Below are 14,048 nucleotides of genomic sequence, written 5' to 3' on the forward strand. Positions count from 1 at the left end.
TCCATTGGCACCCCAAGAAATGTTGTTGCTTGTACAGTCTAGCTGCCCCTGCCTTTTATTTATTCTTTATTTACAATATTTATATACCGCTCAATTAACTAACACAGATTCCAGAGCGGTGAACATAGGTATAAACAGTAAATATATATAAAAAGCAAATGAAAATTATTCAATTTAAAAACAAAGGAACCAGAAAAACAGTGGCTAGACAGTTGAGGAAGGCTTCTCAATACAGAGTTGTTTTCAGGAGGCGTCGGAAGCAGCCCAGTGTTGGCACCTGCTTGACCTCCAGGGACAGGGAGTTCCACAGAGAAGGGGCCACTACACTAAAAGCTCTTCTCGTGGTGGATTCCAATCAGGCCATTGGTCCACATGGAACCACCAGGAGCATGCCCTCCGACAACCTCAGTGATCGGGCAGGTTGGTAAGGGAGAAGGCGCTCTCTCAGGTATCCTGGTCACAAGTTGTTTAGGGCTTTTTACACCACTAGCAAAACCTTAAGCCTTGGCTGGTAGCCAGTAGGTAACCAGTGCAATTCCCTCAGCAAAGGAGTTACACGCTGAAAAGGGGCAGCTCCTGACAACAGCCGAGCTGCTGCATTCTGCACTAGCTCCAGCTTCCAGAGCAGTCTTAAGGGCAGCCCCACATAGACTACATTGCAGTGATCCAGTCTTGAGGTTACTAATGCCTGTACCACTGTGGCCAAGCTATCCCTGTCCAGAAGAGGCCATAGCTGGTGACTATTTTTGATTATTTTCTTTCTCTAAAATGTTCTAACAGACAGTTTAGGAAAATGTATCATATGTAGGGAATGAATATGTGAAATTAGAAAGAAAATAGTCTTTCCCCCCCCAGGTGAAGTTATGTGCTTATGATAGTTAGCAAAGTAACATAACCTGCTTAGCTGCATCAAGTAGCTGGGTATCATATGTTGTGCTTTTCACTTGGAAGAGTGAGCAGCCTTTATAGTGGCATTAGATAGGGAGAGAGGAGATGGTATTGTGTTGTGATGTGAGACAATGAAGAGGTCTGCCGTGCAATCCACAAAGCTTTATTCAGTAAATAGATGTCTCTTCACACCTAAAGGGAATGTGAATGCTAGGAGCTATCCTCTAAGCTTAATTAACCTAACATGGAAAGGCAGTTGCCTAACAACTGAATGGACAGTTTCCTGCAGGCTTTTATTGAATCCCTCCTTCAGAGAAGGTCTTCAAAGTGAAGCCTCTGCCGACTGGCCGACCTAGCGGACTGCCTCCTGCTTCCTCTCAAATCTGCCCGCTTGACCCTGAGGCGGACTCTGGGGTCTGTCATCTCTGAAGTTCCCTCCCCCTCCTGACAAAGACTGGGTTCCTGGTGCAGGGAACGTGATCTCTGAGCCTGGGCGTCTTATTTGAATAAGCTCTTGGGAAGGTTCCTCCTTGACTCCTGGAGAGGGATAGCTTGGCCACAATGGTACGGGCATTAATAACCTCAAGACTGGATCACTGCAATGCAGTCTATGTGGGGCTGCCCTTAAGACTGCTCTGGAAGCTGGAGCTAGTGCAGAATGCAGCAGCTCGGCTGTTGTCAGGAGCTGCCCCTTTTCAGCATGTAACTCCTTTGCTGAGGGAATTGCACTGGGAATTGGCTACCGGGCCAGGCTTAAGGTTTTGGAGAATCTCCTCCCCCACTTCCTCTCTTGAATGGTGTACGTCTCCTTCTTCTTCTTCCGATTGAGTCTCTGAAAGCCCATCCCCCACACTAGGGAGAATGGGCCTTATCCTGACATATTGTGTGGTTATTGTCTTTTTAGCTTTATCAGCTGTGGGATGTATGTATGTCACGATGAGGAGCTCAGCAAAGGATGGCTGGTTGTTTTTTTTAACCCATTCTCCTGCATCTCAATCCTCATAAAGAACATACACATAGCTGCTATTTGGCCATTTGTGGGAGAAAGGGTTAATGCAAACTGTTATTACAATCCTGCATCCTTCATGGCTATTATTTATTAAAGTTTTTTTTTAAAAAAAAAATCAATCTGAACTACACATTTAATATTGCATATAGTTTGGCCTTTAAAGTCTGGGGACATCCTTACTTATTTTAGAAATGTTTTGTACACCCACAAATTGATTTGGATCCATTTGGACTTGAAAAATACTTGAGCTTATTGTATATTCTCTTTAGCTCAGTCCAATCCTCAACCGCCCAGAGAGCTTTGGCTGTTGGGTGGTATAGAAATGCAATAATAATAATAAATAAATAATTTTGTTGGCTATATCCCTGAAATGCAGTTCATCAAACCAAGGATCTATGTTATAAGGGGTCTGTTTTTAAAAACCTCTTCATTATCATAACTGTGAACCTTTAATAAATTAAATATCCACTATTCAGATTCCAGCCGTTGAAACTCATTCGCAGGTATGATTCTTCTTTGCAATGGTCACATTGCCGGCATGCTGAGGGATCCTCGTAGAGCTCAACCGAGCTCTGTTGCTTTCCAGCTCCCCGTTTGGAGCTGCTCATAGCGATGCACACAAACAGCTCCCCAGGACAGGAATGGGAGGTCTGTGGGTACTCAGTACCCCTATCTAGCCTGCCTACTCTGGTTAGTCAAGTTATCGTTCAGCATCTAACTTGGCTGAGTAGAGGGGGAAATCTAGGCATGGATATGGAGACACACAGAGACCTCTCATTCCCTGCAACAGCCTCTTGTACTGCCTGCGCATGCACCAATGCACGCTGAGGGAAAATGAGAAATTAGGGTTTTGTTGAGCTCTCAGGGAATCCCCCAAGTGTTTTGCTTAATAATAGGTTTTGGTTTTTTTGTTTTTCAAATGGAAGATTGAATGAAATATTTAATTGATTCATACAATAAATTGGTCTCCGATCAGGGATGCATTGTGACTGAATGTGCAGAGATTGCAACATAATTGCTTTTCTATTCAGTTATAGGTGCCCAGCGCAGGAGAAGCCCCAGTGCACTTGCCACTGAAGTATTTGAGTCACATTTGGGAAGCCACATTTTACAGGTAAAAACAATGGCTTTACGAAACAAAAAAAAGTTGAACATGCTTAGTAATAAGATCTAAGCTGTCTGTCAGTTATGTATTTGGATACTGTATGTGTTATTGTCATGGCTTATATGATGAGGTTTTTACGAATTCATTTTTTTTCCTTTTTAGAAAGCCATGGTTGAAAGAATGTTAATGAGAGAGGGAGGGCAAGTATTATTTGTGCTGTAATAATTTAGATCTCACACAAATTAGTTGTATTGCACTGTGCAGTAGCTGTTGGCTCCCCAAATGACTGTGTGTGTTTGCATAAATATAAATCACTATTTTGTGATTATTATTTTTTGTCTTGTTCACATTTAGGCTTTTATTTCCCCCCCACCCCCTGCTATTTAGTTTTCCAGCACCCTTTTCTCTCCTTTACTACTGTTTCGACTGTCACATTCAAAATGATATTTATCTTCCTTTAGAAGATAGCATGTCTTCCAGATCTTAGACTTACTAGATTATCAGTGTGGTGTTTCTCAAAATTTCATTCTGTAGTATGTGCCAAACAGATTATCTTGACAAGCGTTCATGCGTTGTGCATGTGTTTTGTTTTGACAGAAGATTCCATACTAGAATCCCATTAAAGGCAATAGGATCAATATATATATATATATATATTTATGGTATCTTTTGCTGCGTTGAAAACGGCCATTATTTATCAGAAATGTAGGTTTGCTTAATCTGTTTGTTCAAAATGGAATTCTATCTGAAGATTAAAAAAAGACTGAGAATTGCTGTGTCATGGTAAGGCATGGTTTATCATGACAGGAACAAGCCTAGCTTCCCACTAGGCCTCCCCTCTCCTCTTCTAGCGCAGCAACAAGGAGGGTTTCAGAAGCTTTTAAATTAACCAGGTATCATCCAAATGTAAAACTATGGGCATGTCTACACCATGCTTATATCCCATGGTAGTCCTTGGATCGTCCCTGTGCATTCACATGATGTACAGGGGATCCTGGGGGCAACCTGAGATGAGCAAGGACTTACCCCAGGATATCAGGAACTGAGGAAAACCTGACTGTTCCGTGGTTCCGGAACCATCCCTTTGAGTGCAGGCCATGTGGCCGCTGCTCCGGGGTTGTCCTGTCCTCCCCGTAAGTAGTGGGACACTTGAAATGGGCACAGAGCTGCATGGCAGCAGTCCGTGCCCATTGGGGGTGAAGGGTGGAAAGTGGAGTTGTTGTTTTTTGTTTTGTTTTTACCTTTTGCAGTGGAATGCAAGTGCGTTGCTCTTGTTGTTGTTGTTTAAAAATATGGCACCCGCAACGTCTTTCTGGGATGTTGTGTGGCCGTCAAGACACCCAGGGAGGATCACGGAAGCAAGTAAATCTGCAATCTTCCCCCTACATCCTTGTGGTGTAGACATGCTCTATGATTAAACTAAACTGTGATTTGTTGAAACAAGTCAGCTTCATAACCCATAGTTTGAAGTTGGCTTGTTTCAAATAAAGTTTAACCACAGTTTGTTTGGATGACACAACAAACCACAATTAATAAAAAAGAGAAGCCAACGTTTCTGAATTCCTCCTTTCTGCCATGCCAGAGAAGGAGAGGAGATGAGGAGTGCAAAGGCCCAGGAGAAGGCTATAGGCTCATTCCATCACAATAAATCAGAGTTCATTGTAATGTCTAATTGCAGTTATGATATCAAACAAGAAGATATTTTTCTTAAACAGATAGGAGGCGGTCATCTCTAATATGCAGCTGCAGATTTCAGAATTGCTATGGGTAATTGCCATATTTTAAAAGTTCAATATGGTAGACTAGAGAATTTTTTATAAGTATCACAAACTACAAGTAGAGTGAGTTTCTCAAGGTCGCCAATATGACAACCTTTATATGACTTTGATTCAAATTTAACTTGCCATGTTGTTACTCTGTAACTGGATCATGATAATGTATTGCTTACTGTATCAGATATACAAATACTGTATTTGCTATTTTACATATAAGACAGGAGTTTTGTTGTGTTATTATCACCCTGATGTTTAAGAAAAGATAAATAGCCTAAAGCTTTCTGATATTTCATTTGTGTAATTTGTTTCATTTGTTATGAAATATGTATTAACAGATAGGGCACAATGTGGACAAAGTTAAGCACTTGAAGTCCCACTGATTTCAACAGGAGAGATTAAGTTTCTGCTTAACTCTTCTGTTAAATCATTGGGACTTAAATAGCCTGGATTATGGTCACACTTCATATCATTATAAAAATGCAGAAAGTACTAATTGAAATAGATTTGTATACAACCCATCTGAGTCCTATTTATGAAATGTGCTCATCCTGACCTTATTCATGCATCTCAAAATACTACCATAGAATTTTAATTGAATATTATTTGATGTTTCTTTACAGTCTGTCTATCATAGACTTTTGGGAGAAGGGGAATAAGTCATATCAATTGTTGGAAGTGCAAGGATTTTCAAAATACAAATTATTGACTAAAGGTTTAGTACTCCATGTGTGCATTTATCTCATATTTTTCTGTCTTCATCCTACCATTGATATTACAATGAATACATGTTGAGATATGGCTTTCTGGATAATGTTGTATATATCAAATTGCTCCAGGTATTTTTTACACAAATTAGACCAGAGAGAAGGCTAACAATGAAAAATATGAATGAGTTAATAATTGGATGCAAGCTGATAATGAGAATCTGAAAATGTTTTGTTTTGTTTTAGCATTATATACCACAGAATGTATATAAGGCACCATAACTCCGAAGGAGCATATGTCCCATATTTGTCCTCCTTCCATATTTGTCCTTTGTGTCTTGTCATCATCTGAGGCCCTCTTCTAGGTTCCCCTACCAAATAAGGCAGGGCAGGTGGTACAAGAGAGAAGGCCTTTTAAGTGATGGCACCCTGTCTTTGGGATGCAGACATTAGAAGTTTGCTGATGTCTACATTGTGGTCTTTTCAGCTTGAGGTGAAGACCTTTTTTTATTGTCCAAGGCATTTTAATGTTTTAATGCTTTTAGATCCTCGTACTTTTATTCTGCTGGTGGTCTTATTTTGGCTTTATGCAGTGTAGTGTATTTACGTCTTTGCTTCTGGCTTGAACTTGGGATTTTTATGTGAATTTCTTACTTATTGTTTTCTTGTTTGTATTTATGTTTTCGACGTATTGTATACTGCCTGAGTAACTTGAGTTATTGGGTGGTTTAAAAGTGCAATAAAAATAAATAAATAAATAAGTGTTCCCCACAAGGAAACCTGCAAGAGCACAAACCTCTGCATATCTTATAACGAAGAGGCAGATCCAGTGGAGGTTAGTGGCTCCTAGGAATATAGGGTGGTGAATCTGCCTTGGTATCCAGTCAGAACCTGACAGAACTCTAAAGGAGTGATCCAAAGTGCTGAAACCTAGTCCTTAAATGGGCTCAGCACCTTAGATAGCTCCTTTAGAGTTCTGACTGGTTCTGACAGAAACCTGGAGTGGATTCACCAGCCCACTGACATAGGAGCCACCAGCCTCCACTGGGCAGATGACATTTTCAGACTAACAAATGTACTATGGCATGAGCCTCCATAGGTGTGATCCCAAACTAGTTATGTATATAGGTTATCTTCCTAGAGTCCACTTTATTCACCTGACAAAGCGGGTGCCGGCCCACAAAATGCATGTTACCAATTCATGTTTGGGTCTTTAAGATGCCATAGGACCCATTTTTGTTTCTAATACAACAAGCTAATGTATGTACCTGCTGTTCCTGAATATATGATTGCACTTACAGTCTATCAAGTTATGGGAACAGAAGTCTCTTACAGCATCAGGCAGCTGTTCTGAGATAAGAATACGGAAGAAGCAGTGAGTTGGGCTCAATCCAACAACAGCTCCAGTAGAAGATCAACACTGTGAAAGCCTTTAAAATAAGGAAGATTGCAGACTAAATTTCTCATCAGTTCACAGTTCTCAACTGAATTCATGATCTCCGCTCCCCCATGAATTGGCACTAAACTAGCAACTATTCCAGAATAGATTTTCAGAAATTGCAGAGTTGGCACAGAACTATCCCCCATTTTCCACAATCTCTTCCCCTCTCACTATTATTGATGCTTTTGAGCACTTCAGTGCTCCTGCATGTTATCGTAGAATATTATTATTATCATTACATTTATATCCTCCCTTTTTACCTCTTGCAAGGAACCCAGTAAGGGATCCAATTATGTGCTTATGCACGTAGATTAAATACCTGTGGTTTGTTTCTTAAGCTAGAACCCTGGGTTCTAGTATTATGAGAGAGGGAGAAAAATGTCTCCCTATCCGCTTTCGACACACCATAATTTTATGCTCATCTATCATGTCCCTCCTTATTTGCCTTTTTCCTAAACTAAACAATCGTAGCTGCTGTAACCTTTCCTCATTGGGAAGTTGCTCCAGCCCCTCAATTCTTTTAGTTGCTGTTTTCTGCACTTTTTCCAACTCTACAATATCCTTTTTTAGGTCCAGCGACCAGAACTGTACACAGTATACTAAGCGTGGGCCATCATAGATTTGTGTAAGGGGAGTTTGATCTTGGCAGGTTTATTTTCAATTCCTTTTCTAATTACACCTAACATGGAATTTGCCTTTTTCACAGCCTCTGCATATTGGGTTGACATTTTCATCAAGCTGTCTACCACAACCCCAAGATCTCTTTCTTAGTCAGTCACCACTAGCTCCGATCCCACCAGTTTTTACTTGAAGTTGGTATTTTTTGCCCTTTACATTTTACACTTACTTACGCTGACCTGCATTTGTTATTTTGATGCCGATTCTCCAAGTTTTCAGGGATCCTTTTGGAGCTCCTTGCAATCCCATTTTGTTTTAACCATGCTAGCTTTATTTATTTACAACAATGTAAATAAATCCTGAATAATTTGGTGTTGTAAGCAAACTTCTTGGTTTTCTTTTTCTTTGGGACGTTTTTTGTTGCCACCTCTTGGACAGTGTTGCGAACTTCTGTCCATAGTTCTTCCAGGACCCTATCTACTAAATCTAGTCCTTTAAATCTATTCTTCACTTCCACTGCATATTCATTAGGAATATTAGTGAGCTCAAAAGTGAGGAGGAGCTGAGGAGCCTTATGACAAAGGTGAAAGAAGAAGGTGCAAAAGCTGAGTCGCAGTTAAACCTCAAAAAAACCAAGATTATGGCAACCAGCTTGATTGATAACTGGCAAATAGAGGGAGAAAACGTGGAGGCAGTGACAGACTTTGTATTTCTGGGTGCAAAGATTACTGCAGACGCTGACTGCAGCATGGAAATCAGAAGACGTTTACTTCTTGGGAGGAGAGCAATGACAAATCTTGATAAAATACTTAAGAGCAGAGACACCACACTGACAACAAAGATACGCATAGTTAAAGCAATGGTATTCCCCGTAGTAGCCTATGGCTGCGAGAGCTGGACCATAAGGAAAGCTGAGCGAAGGAAGATAGATGCTTTTGAACTGTGGTGTTGGAGGAAAATTCTGAGAGTGCCTTGGACTGCAAGAAGATCAAACCAGTCCATACTCCAGGAAATAAAGCCAGACTGCTCACTTGAGGGAATGGTATTAAAAGCAAAACTGAAGTACTTTGGCCACATAATGAGAAGACAGGATACCCTGGAGAAGAGGCTGATGCTAGGGAAAGTGGAAGGCAAAAGGAAGAGGGGCCGACCAAGGGCAAGATGGATGGATGATATTCTGGAGATGACAGACTTGACCTTGGGGGAGCTAGGGGTGGCGACAGCCGACAGAAAGCTCTGGCGTGGGCTGGTCCATGAAGTCACGAAGAGTCGGAAACGACTGAACGAATAAACAACAACAAAGCAAACTTGGCCACTTCACTGCTGACTCCTAATGCAAAATCATTTAAGAATAAGTTAAAAAGCATTAGTCCCAATACACATCCCCGTGGGACCCTGCTGCTTACATCCCTCCATTGGAAGAATTTACCATTTGTTCCTACTCCATGCCTTCTGTTTAGTGTAGCGTAGTGGCTAAAGTGTTGGACTGGGAGTCAGGAGATCTGGATTCTAGTCCCCACTTGGCCATGGAAACCCACTGGGTGACTTTGGGCCAGTCACAAACTCTTAGCCCAACCTACCTCACAGGGTTGTTGTTGTGAGGATAAAATGGAGAGGAGGAGGATTATGTACGGCACATTGGATTCCTTGGAGGAAAAAAAGGGTGGGATATAAATGCAATTTTAAAAACTGCAATTTAAACAGTTACTGATCCATAGTAACTGTTTAAATTGCATTATTAATTGCATTTATATCCCACCCTTTTTTTTTCCTCCAAGGAACCCAAGGTGCCATACATAAGAGGATCTCTCCTCTTATTCCATGACTGCTAAGTTTGCTCAGGAGTGTTTGCTGAGGGACTTTATCAAAGGCCTTTTGGAAGTCCAGTAAACAATGTGTACTCAATCACCCCTGTCCACATGTTTATTGACACTCTTAAAGTACTCTAAAAAGTTAGTGAGACAGGACTTACTTTTGTGGAAGCCATGTTGATTCTTTTTCAGCTGTGTTTTCCCTTCTATATGCGAGGTAATTTTCTCTTTAAAAATGCTCTTAACGACTTTATGCTGAACAGACGTTACCGCTCACTGGCCTCTAATTTCCCGGATCTCTCTTGGATCATGTTTTAAAAATTGGTGTTACATTCGCCATTCTCCAGTCCTCTAGTACTGAGGCTAATATTAGGGATATGTTGCTTATGTTTTTTAGAAGATTAGCAATTTCATATTTGAGTTTTTTAAGAACTCTAGGATGGATACTATCTTGGCCCAATGATTTATTTGCTTTCAGTTTGCCAATAATGTTGATAATTTCACCTGTTGTCACCACTGTTTGCCTCAGTTCCTCAGACTTCCTTCCTGAAAACATCTGTTCAAGGACAGGTATCTGTCCTATATTTTATGCAGTGAAGACAGACAAAAACTTTAGTGGGTTTTCCTTTACCTTTGACTGACATTTTCTGGTTACACCTGGGGAGGGAAAAGTTGAGGATATTTTGCATTTTCTTCCTGAGCATACAGTAAAGATAGATTTTGTAAGCTTTTATTAGATAATTTTATGAGAAACTGAACTTATGGAAATGGCTAACCTGCATAAAGTTTTTGTATCTGCATCAAGTCTAAAACTTATAAAAGACAGTGATTGACCCTATCCTTTTTATATAATCAAGAATGACCAGAAAATGTAGGATTAAATATAGGGGAAAGTAAAAGTTAGATAATATATTTGCATATGCAAATTAGCTTAATTGATCCTGCTTGCCTCTACAGGGATTTTTCATTACAAACTGGAGTGCTACATTGTTCAGCTCATATTGAGTAATTTAGTAACTAATGAGACCAGTTTGCACTAATTTGCATATGATAAATGAGCTTAATTGCAGTAAATAACTTGGAGGCATAATTACTTAATTTTCCTGTGTTGCATGGCTTTTAAGTTCACGTATGAACAACTCAAGATAATTCTGCATATTTAAATAAGTTGCTTTTCAAATTTCTTAAACCAAAAGGCATACCTTAGAATTTTATACTGTAAAACAATTTCAAGTGAAGTTTTTACAGTACTGCCACTTGAAATGGAGACATTATGAAGTATTGATCTTTTTTGTATTATTTTAAACATGACAACCGTACTAATGAGTACACATGAGGCAAAAGCACAATGGTGCTGAAAAGACTGCCAAGACATTATTTATGTTGATATGAATCCTTTATCTGTAAGAGAATGCTTGGTGCTCAGTACATATGGCTGAAGGTAAGAGAAATAACTTTTCAGAAACAAAATAAGATCGTTGAAATAATGAACGTATGCAGCCAGGTAATATAATCTTGTGAATTGTAGTCTTTGTCCATCTTACTGTATACAGCAGTCATGAGATGAAATATACTTCTCTCCAGGAAAGGCTATCATTATGCAGAATTAAGAGGTGTGTTATATATAGGCTGTATATAGGAAAACCCAGACCAGCACTAACAAAGAATATGGGAGTTGCTGCTGACATGGGGTACTGGACTGAAGACCATCTTTGGCAGACATCCTGCCTTACTCCTGCTATTTGATATCTCCCTCTTGTTTCTCGGTGGTCCCGTTTTGACTCCAATCCTTCCAGCACTCATCATCTGACTTAGGTTTCCTATTAGATGGAGGGATACAGTCATCATCCATTAATTTCTGTAATCCTTTCGAAACAACGTTAAAGCTTCTGTCATTGCTGGTTACAGTAAGCACAGAATGTTCCTTCAGTCATGTGAGTATGTGGTTTAAAATACAGGCTTTTAGCTTTAAAGCGTCAGTCTTTGCGCTCTGGCCTGTTGTACTAGAGCTCTGTATCTTGAGCTGAAATAGCCTACTAGATTGAGCACAGCATGAGGCTCATTATTGCTATGAAGATTCTATATACATCATCCCTTTCAAGCACAGGTTTCCGAGTCCACAATACAGACTGCTATACACTGAGGCCAGTGATTTTATGTTTTTCATTGTTATTTCGTCTTTCGAAATACCACAGTATTCTGAGCAGGTCACTGAAAAGCTCTGGCAATATAAAAAAAAGAAGTGTGCATCATCATCATCAATAACAACAACAACAACAACAACTTCATCCACATCACTACACAACTGGGAACCATAGCAGTGTATCCCTGGTGTATATGTTATATAAACGTTGCAGTGTATCTTGGCGTATATGTGGCAATGTGTGCCTGCGGTTGAGGGGCTTGAAGAAACAAAAGTTTAGCATCATAGTCTCTGTGCTAACTTGGGTCTTACTTCATGTGCAAATAATGTTTTTAAAGTTTTCATACATTTAAAACTTTCAACAAGTCTGCATGCAGGTCAGTGGAGCATGAGGCTTCTCCAGGTAATGAAGTACATGATTTGATCTGGGAGGAGGTCTGCATAGCTCCATCTCTGGCCTGCAGTAGTCATAGTAGACTACATTGCAGTGGATAAAAGTAACCACACTGCAGGGTAGTTCTAAACTACTCTTTCTCCTTCAGGCCAACTTGCAGCCTGCACTAGGGTCTGATACTTCTGGGCAACACTGCAGGGTTATTACAAATCACTCAGAGCCTGACCTGCAGTATTCAGTGTGAGCTACACTGCAGGGTTGTCATAAGTGGTGCTCTTCTACCCACAATCCCTTCCAACCTGAAATATAGAGAATGAGCTACATTTGCTTTGGAATTTGAATTAGCAGGGTTGTGTTAAACATTCTAAACAAAAAAATTACAAAGATCAGGAAATCTTCATTTTGCTGCTACATTTTAGGGGTGATGAGTGTGTAGAGTCACCATTGCCCAATCCCAACTACATTAAAATCTTAGATTTCTCCATTGATTTCTATAGACAGCTCTCACTTCCATCCTAGAGCCATTTAAAAATGGTTTCTCATTGTGAACCATGAAATGACCTATTGAGACATTGGTTCTTTAAATATATGTGGATGTGTATATATATTATTTATTTATTTGTGATACTTCTATAGCGCTTCATATAAAATCCCAAAGCGGTATATATAGTCGTGTGTGTGTGTGTCTGTGTGTTCTCTTTTTCGAGGTACTCCATTCTAACCCCTCCTTCCAAGTCTGCAGGGTTTTTTCCTTAGGCATTATTAAAAGTAGTTAAACCAACATGCAAATATGGACAGGATGGGCTGAGTAGCTCTGCCTCTGATTTTGCATGTGCCATTAGTCCTCTCCCAGATGCCCTTATGTACAGAGCAAACATCTGAAGGAAGGAAGACTTCGCATGTACTGCAGGATCAGAGCCACTGTGAAAGAGAAGGGAGGTGTCACCATTCCACCCTGAACTGTAGACCCTTGGAAACTCATCTAGCAAAGCTCACTCCTTAAAGAAATGCTGCCATTGACACTAAAGTTTAAGTTATTAAATGGGCTACCCTGGTTTTGCAACATTGCTAAATTCTTCCCGAGGCAAAGCATAGCATATCCAAACAGTGCAGCACACCATTGTAGTACTAACATGTTCCAGTTTGTCTAGATAGGGTGACCATATGAAAAGGAGGACAGGGCTCCTGTCTCTTTAACAGTTGTATTGAAAAGGGAATTTCAGCAGGTGTCATTTGTATATATGGAGAACCTGGTGAAATTTCCTCTTCATCACAACAGTTAAAGCTGCAGGTGCCCTGCTCTCTTTTAAACATGATCACAGTATAGCTGCAGTATAGCTCCTACAGCTTTAACTTTTGTGATGAAGAGGAAATTTCACTAGGTGCGACATGCATACAAATGACACCTGATGAAATTCCCTTTTCTATCCAACTGTTAAAGATACAAGAGCCCTGTCCTCCTTTTCATATGGTCACCCTACTGGTAAGAAAATGCTTTCCTTTGGCAGCTTTTTAAAGCTTTTTCTTTGTGGCCAGTGGCCAGGATAGATATATTAAGCAGAAACTGTAGCTATTTTCCCCCTAAAGAAGCAAGTATCAAATTGTTTTGCAATTGGAGCTTGAAGCAGCACACTTAAACCTGCATTTTATACAGCAACTATGGTACATGTAGTTTCGTTTAATAAAGAAATATTTGATCTGAGCAGGATACTGAATACCATAGTGTGTCATTTCATTCCTTGAGAAAGTATTTGAAGAAAATGACATATCTCAGCACTGTTTGTTGACCATTTTGTTGTCACCTGCTGAGTGTTGTCATTTCCATAGCCAGTGGGCTGTATTGAATCAGACACAAGGAATAGGTCATTAACAGAAATGGGGGACTTTCTGCAGCTTGTAGAGGTTGAAGAGGGATTGTTTTATCCCCTGCTACATCAACAAAACTGTGTTTAATGGAGACTTCATTCAGCTGTGATTTGGGGCTGTAGCCTTATTTTTCAGCAGATGTAAAATGGCTTTAAAGCATAGATAACACAAAACCGTGGATTGTTTCTCCAAAAGAGAGCCTTGCATCATATAAAGATTGGAAAGCCGTGGATAGAATGATTAAAATGTCTGTTTGCTAGATGCTTTGCTTTCTTACAGAATTATATTTTTATG

The 14,048-nt window shown here is 40.0% G+C and overlaps 1 protein-coding gene across 2 annotated transcripts in view; it reads left to right on the forward strand.

Moving 5' to 3' along the window:
• NPAS3 (neuronal PAS domain protein 3) overlaps positions 1-14,048 on the forward strand; it is an 839,000-nt gene that overhangs the window by 418,378 nt on the left and 406,574 nt on the right. For both annotated transcript variants that reach the window (XM_063117798.1, XM_063117799.1), the window contains exon 6: positions 2,929-3,011. In XM_063117798.1, the coding sequence (XP_062973868.1) occupies positions 2,929-3,011 (83 nt within the window). The remainder of the gene's footprint in view (positions 1-2,928; positions 3,012-14,048) is intronic.

This window comes from Elgaria multicarinata, chromosome 2, assembly GCF_023053635.1.
Source record: "Elgaria multicarinata webbii isolate HBS135686 ecotype San Diego chromosome 2, rElgMul1.1.pri, whole genome shotgun sequence".
Taxonomy (NCBI): Eukaryota; Metazoa; Chordata; class Lepidosauria; order Squamata; family Anguidae; genus Elgaria; species Elgaria multicarinata.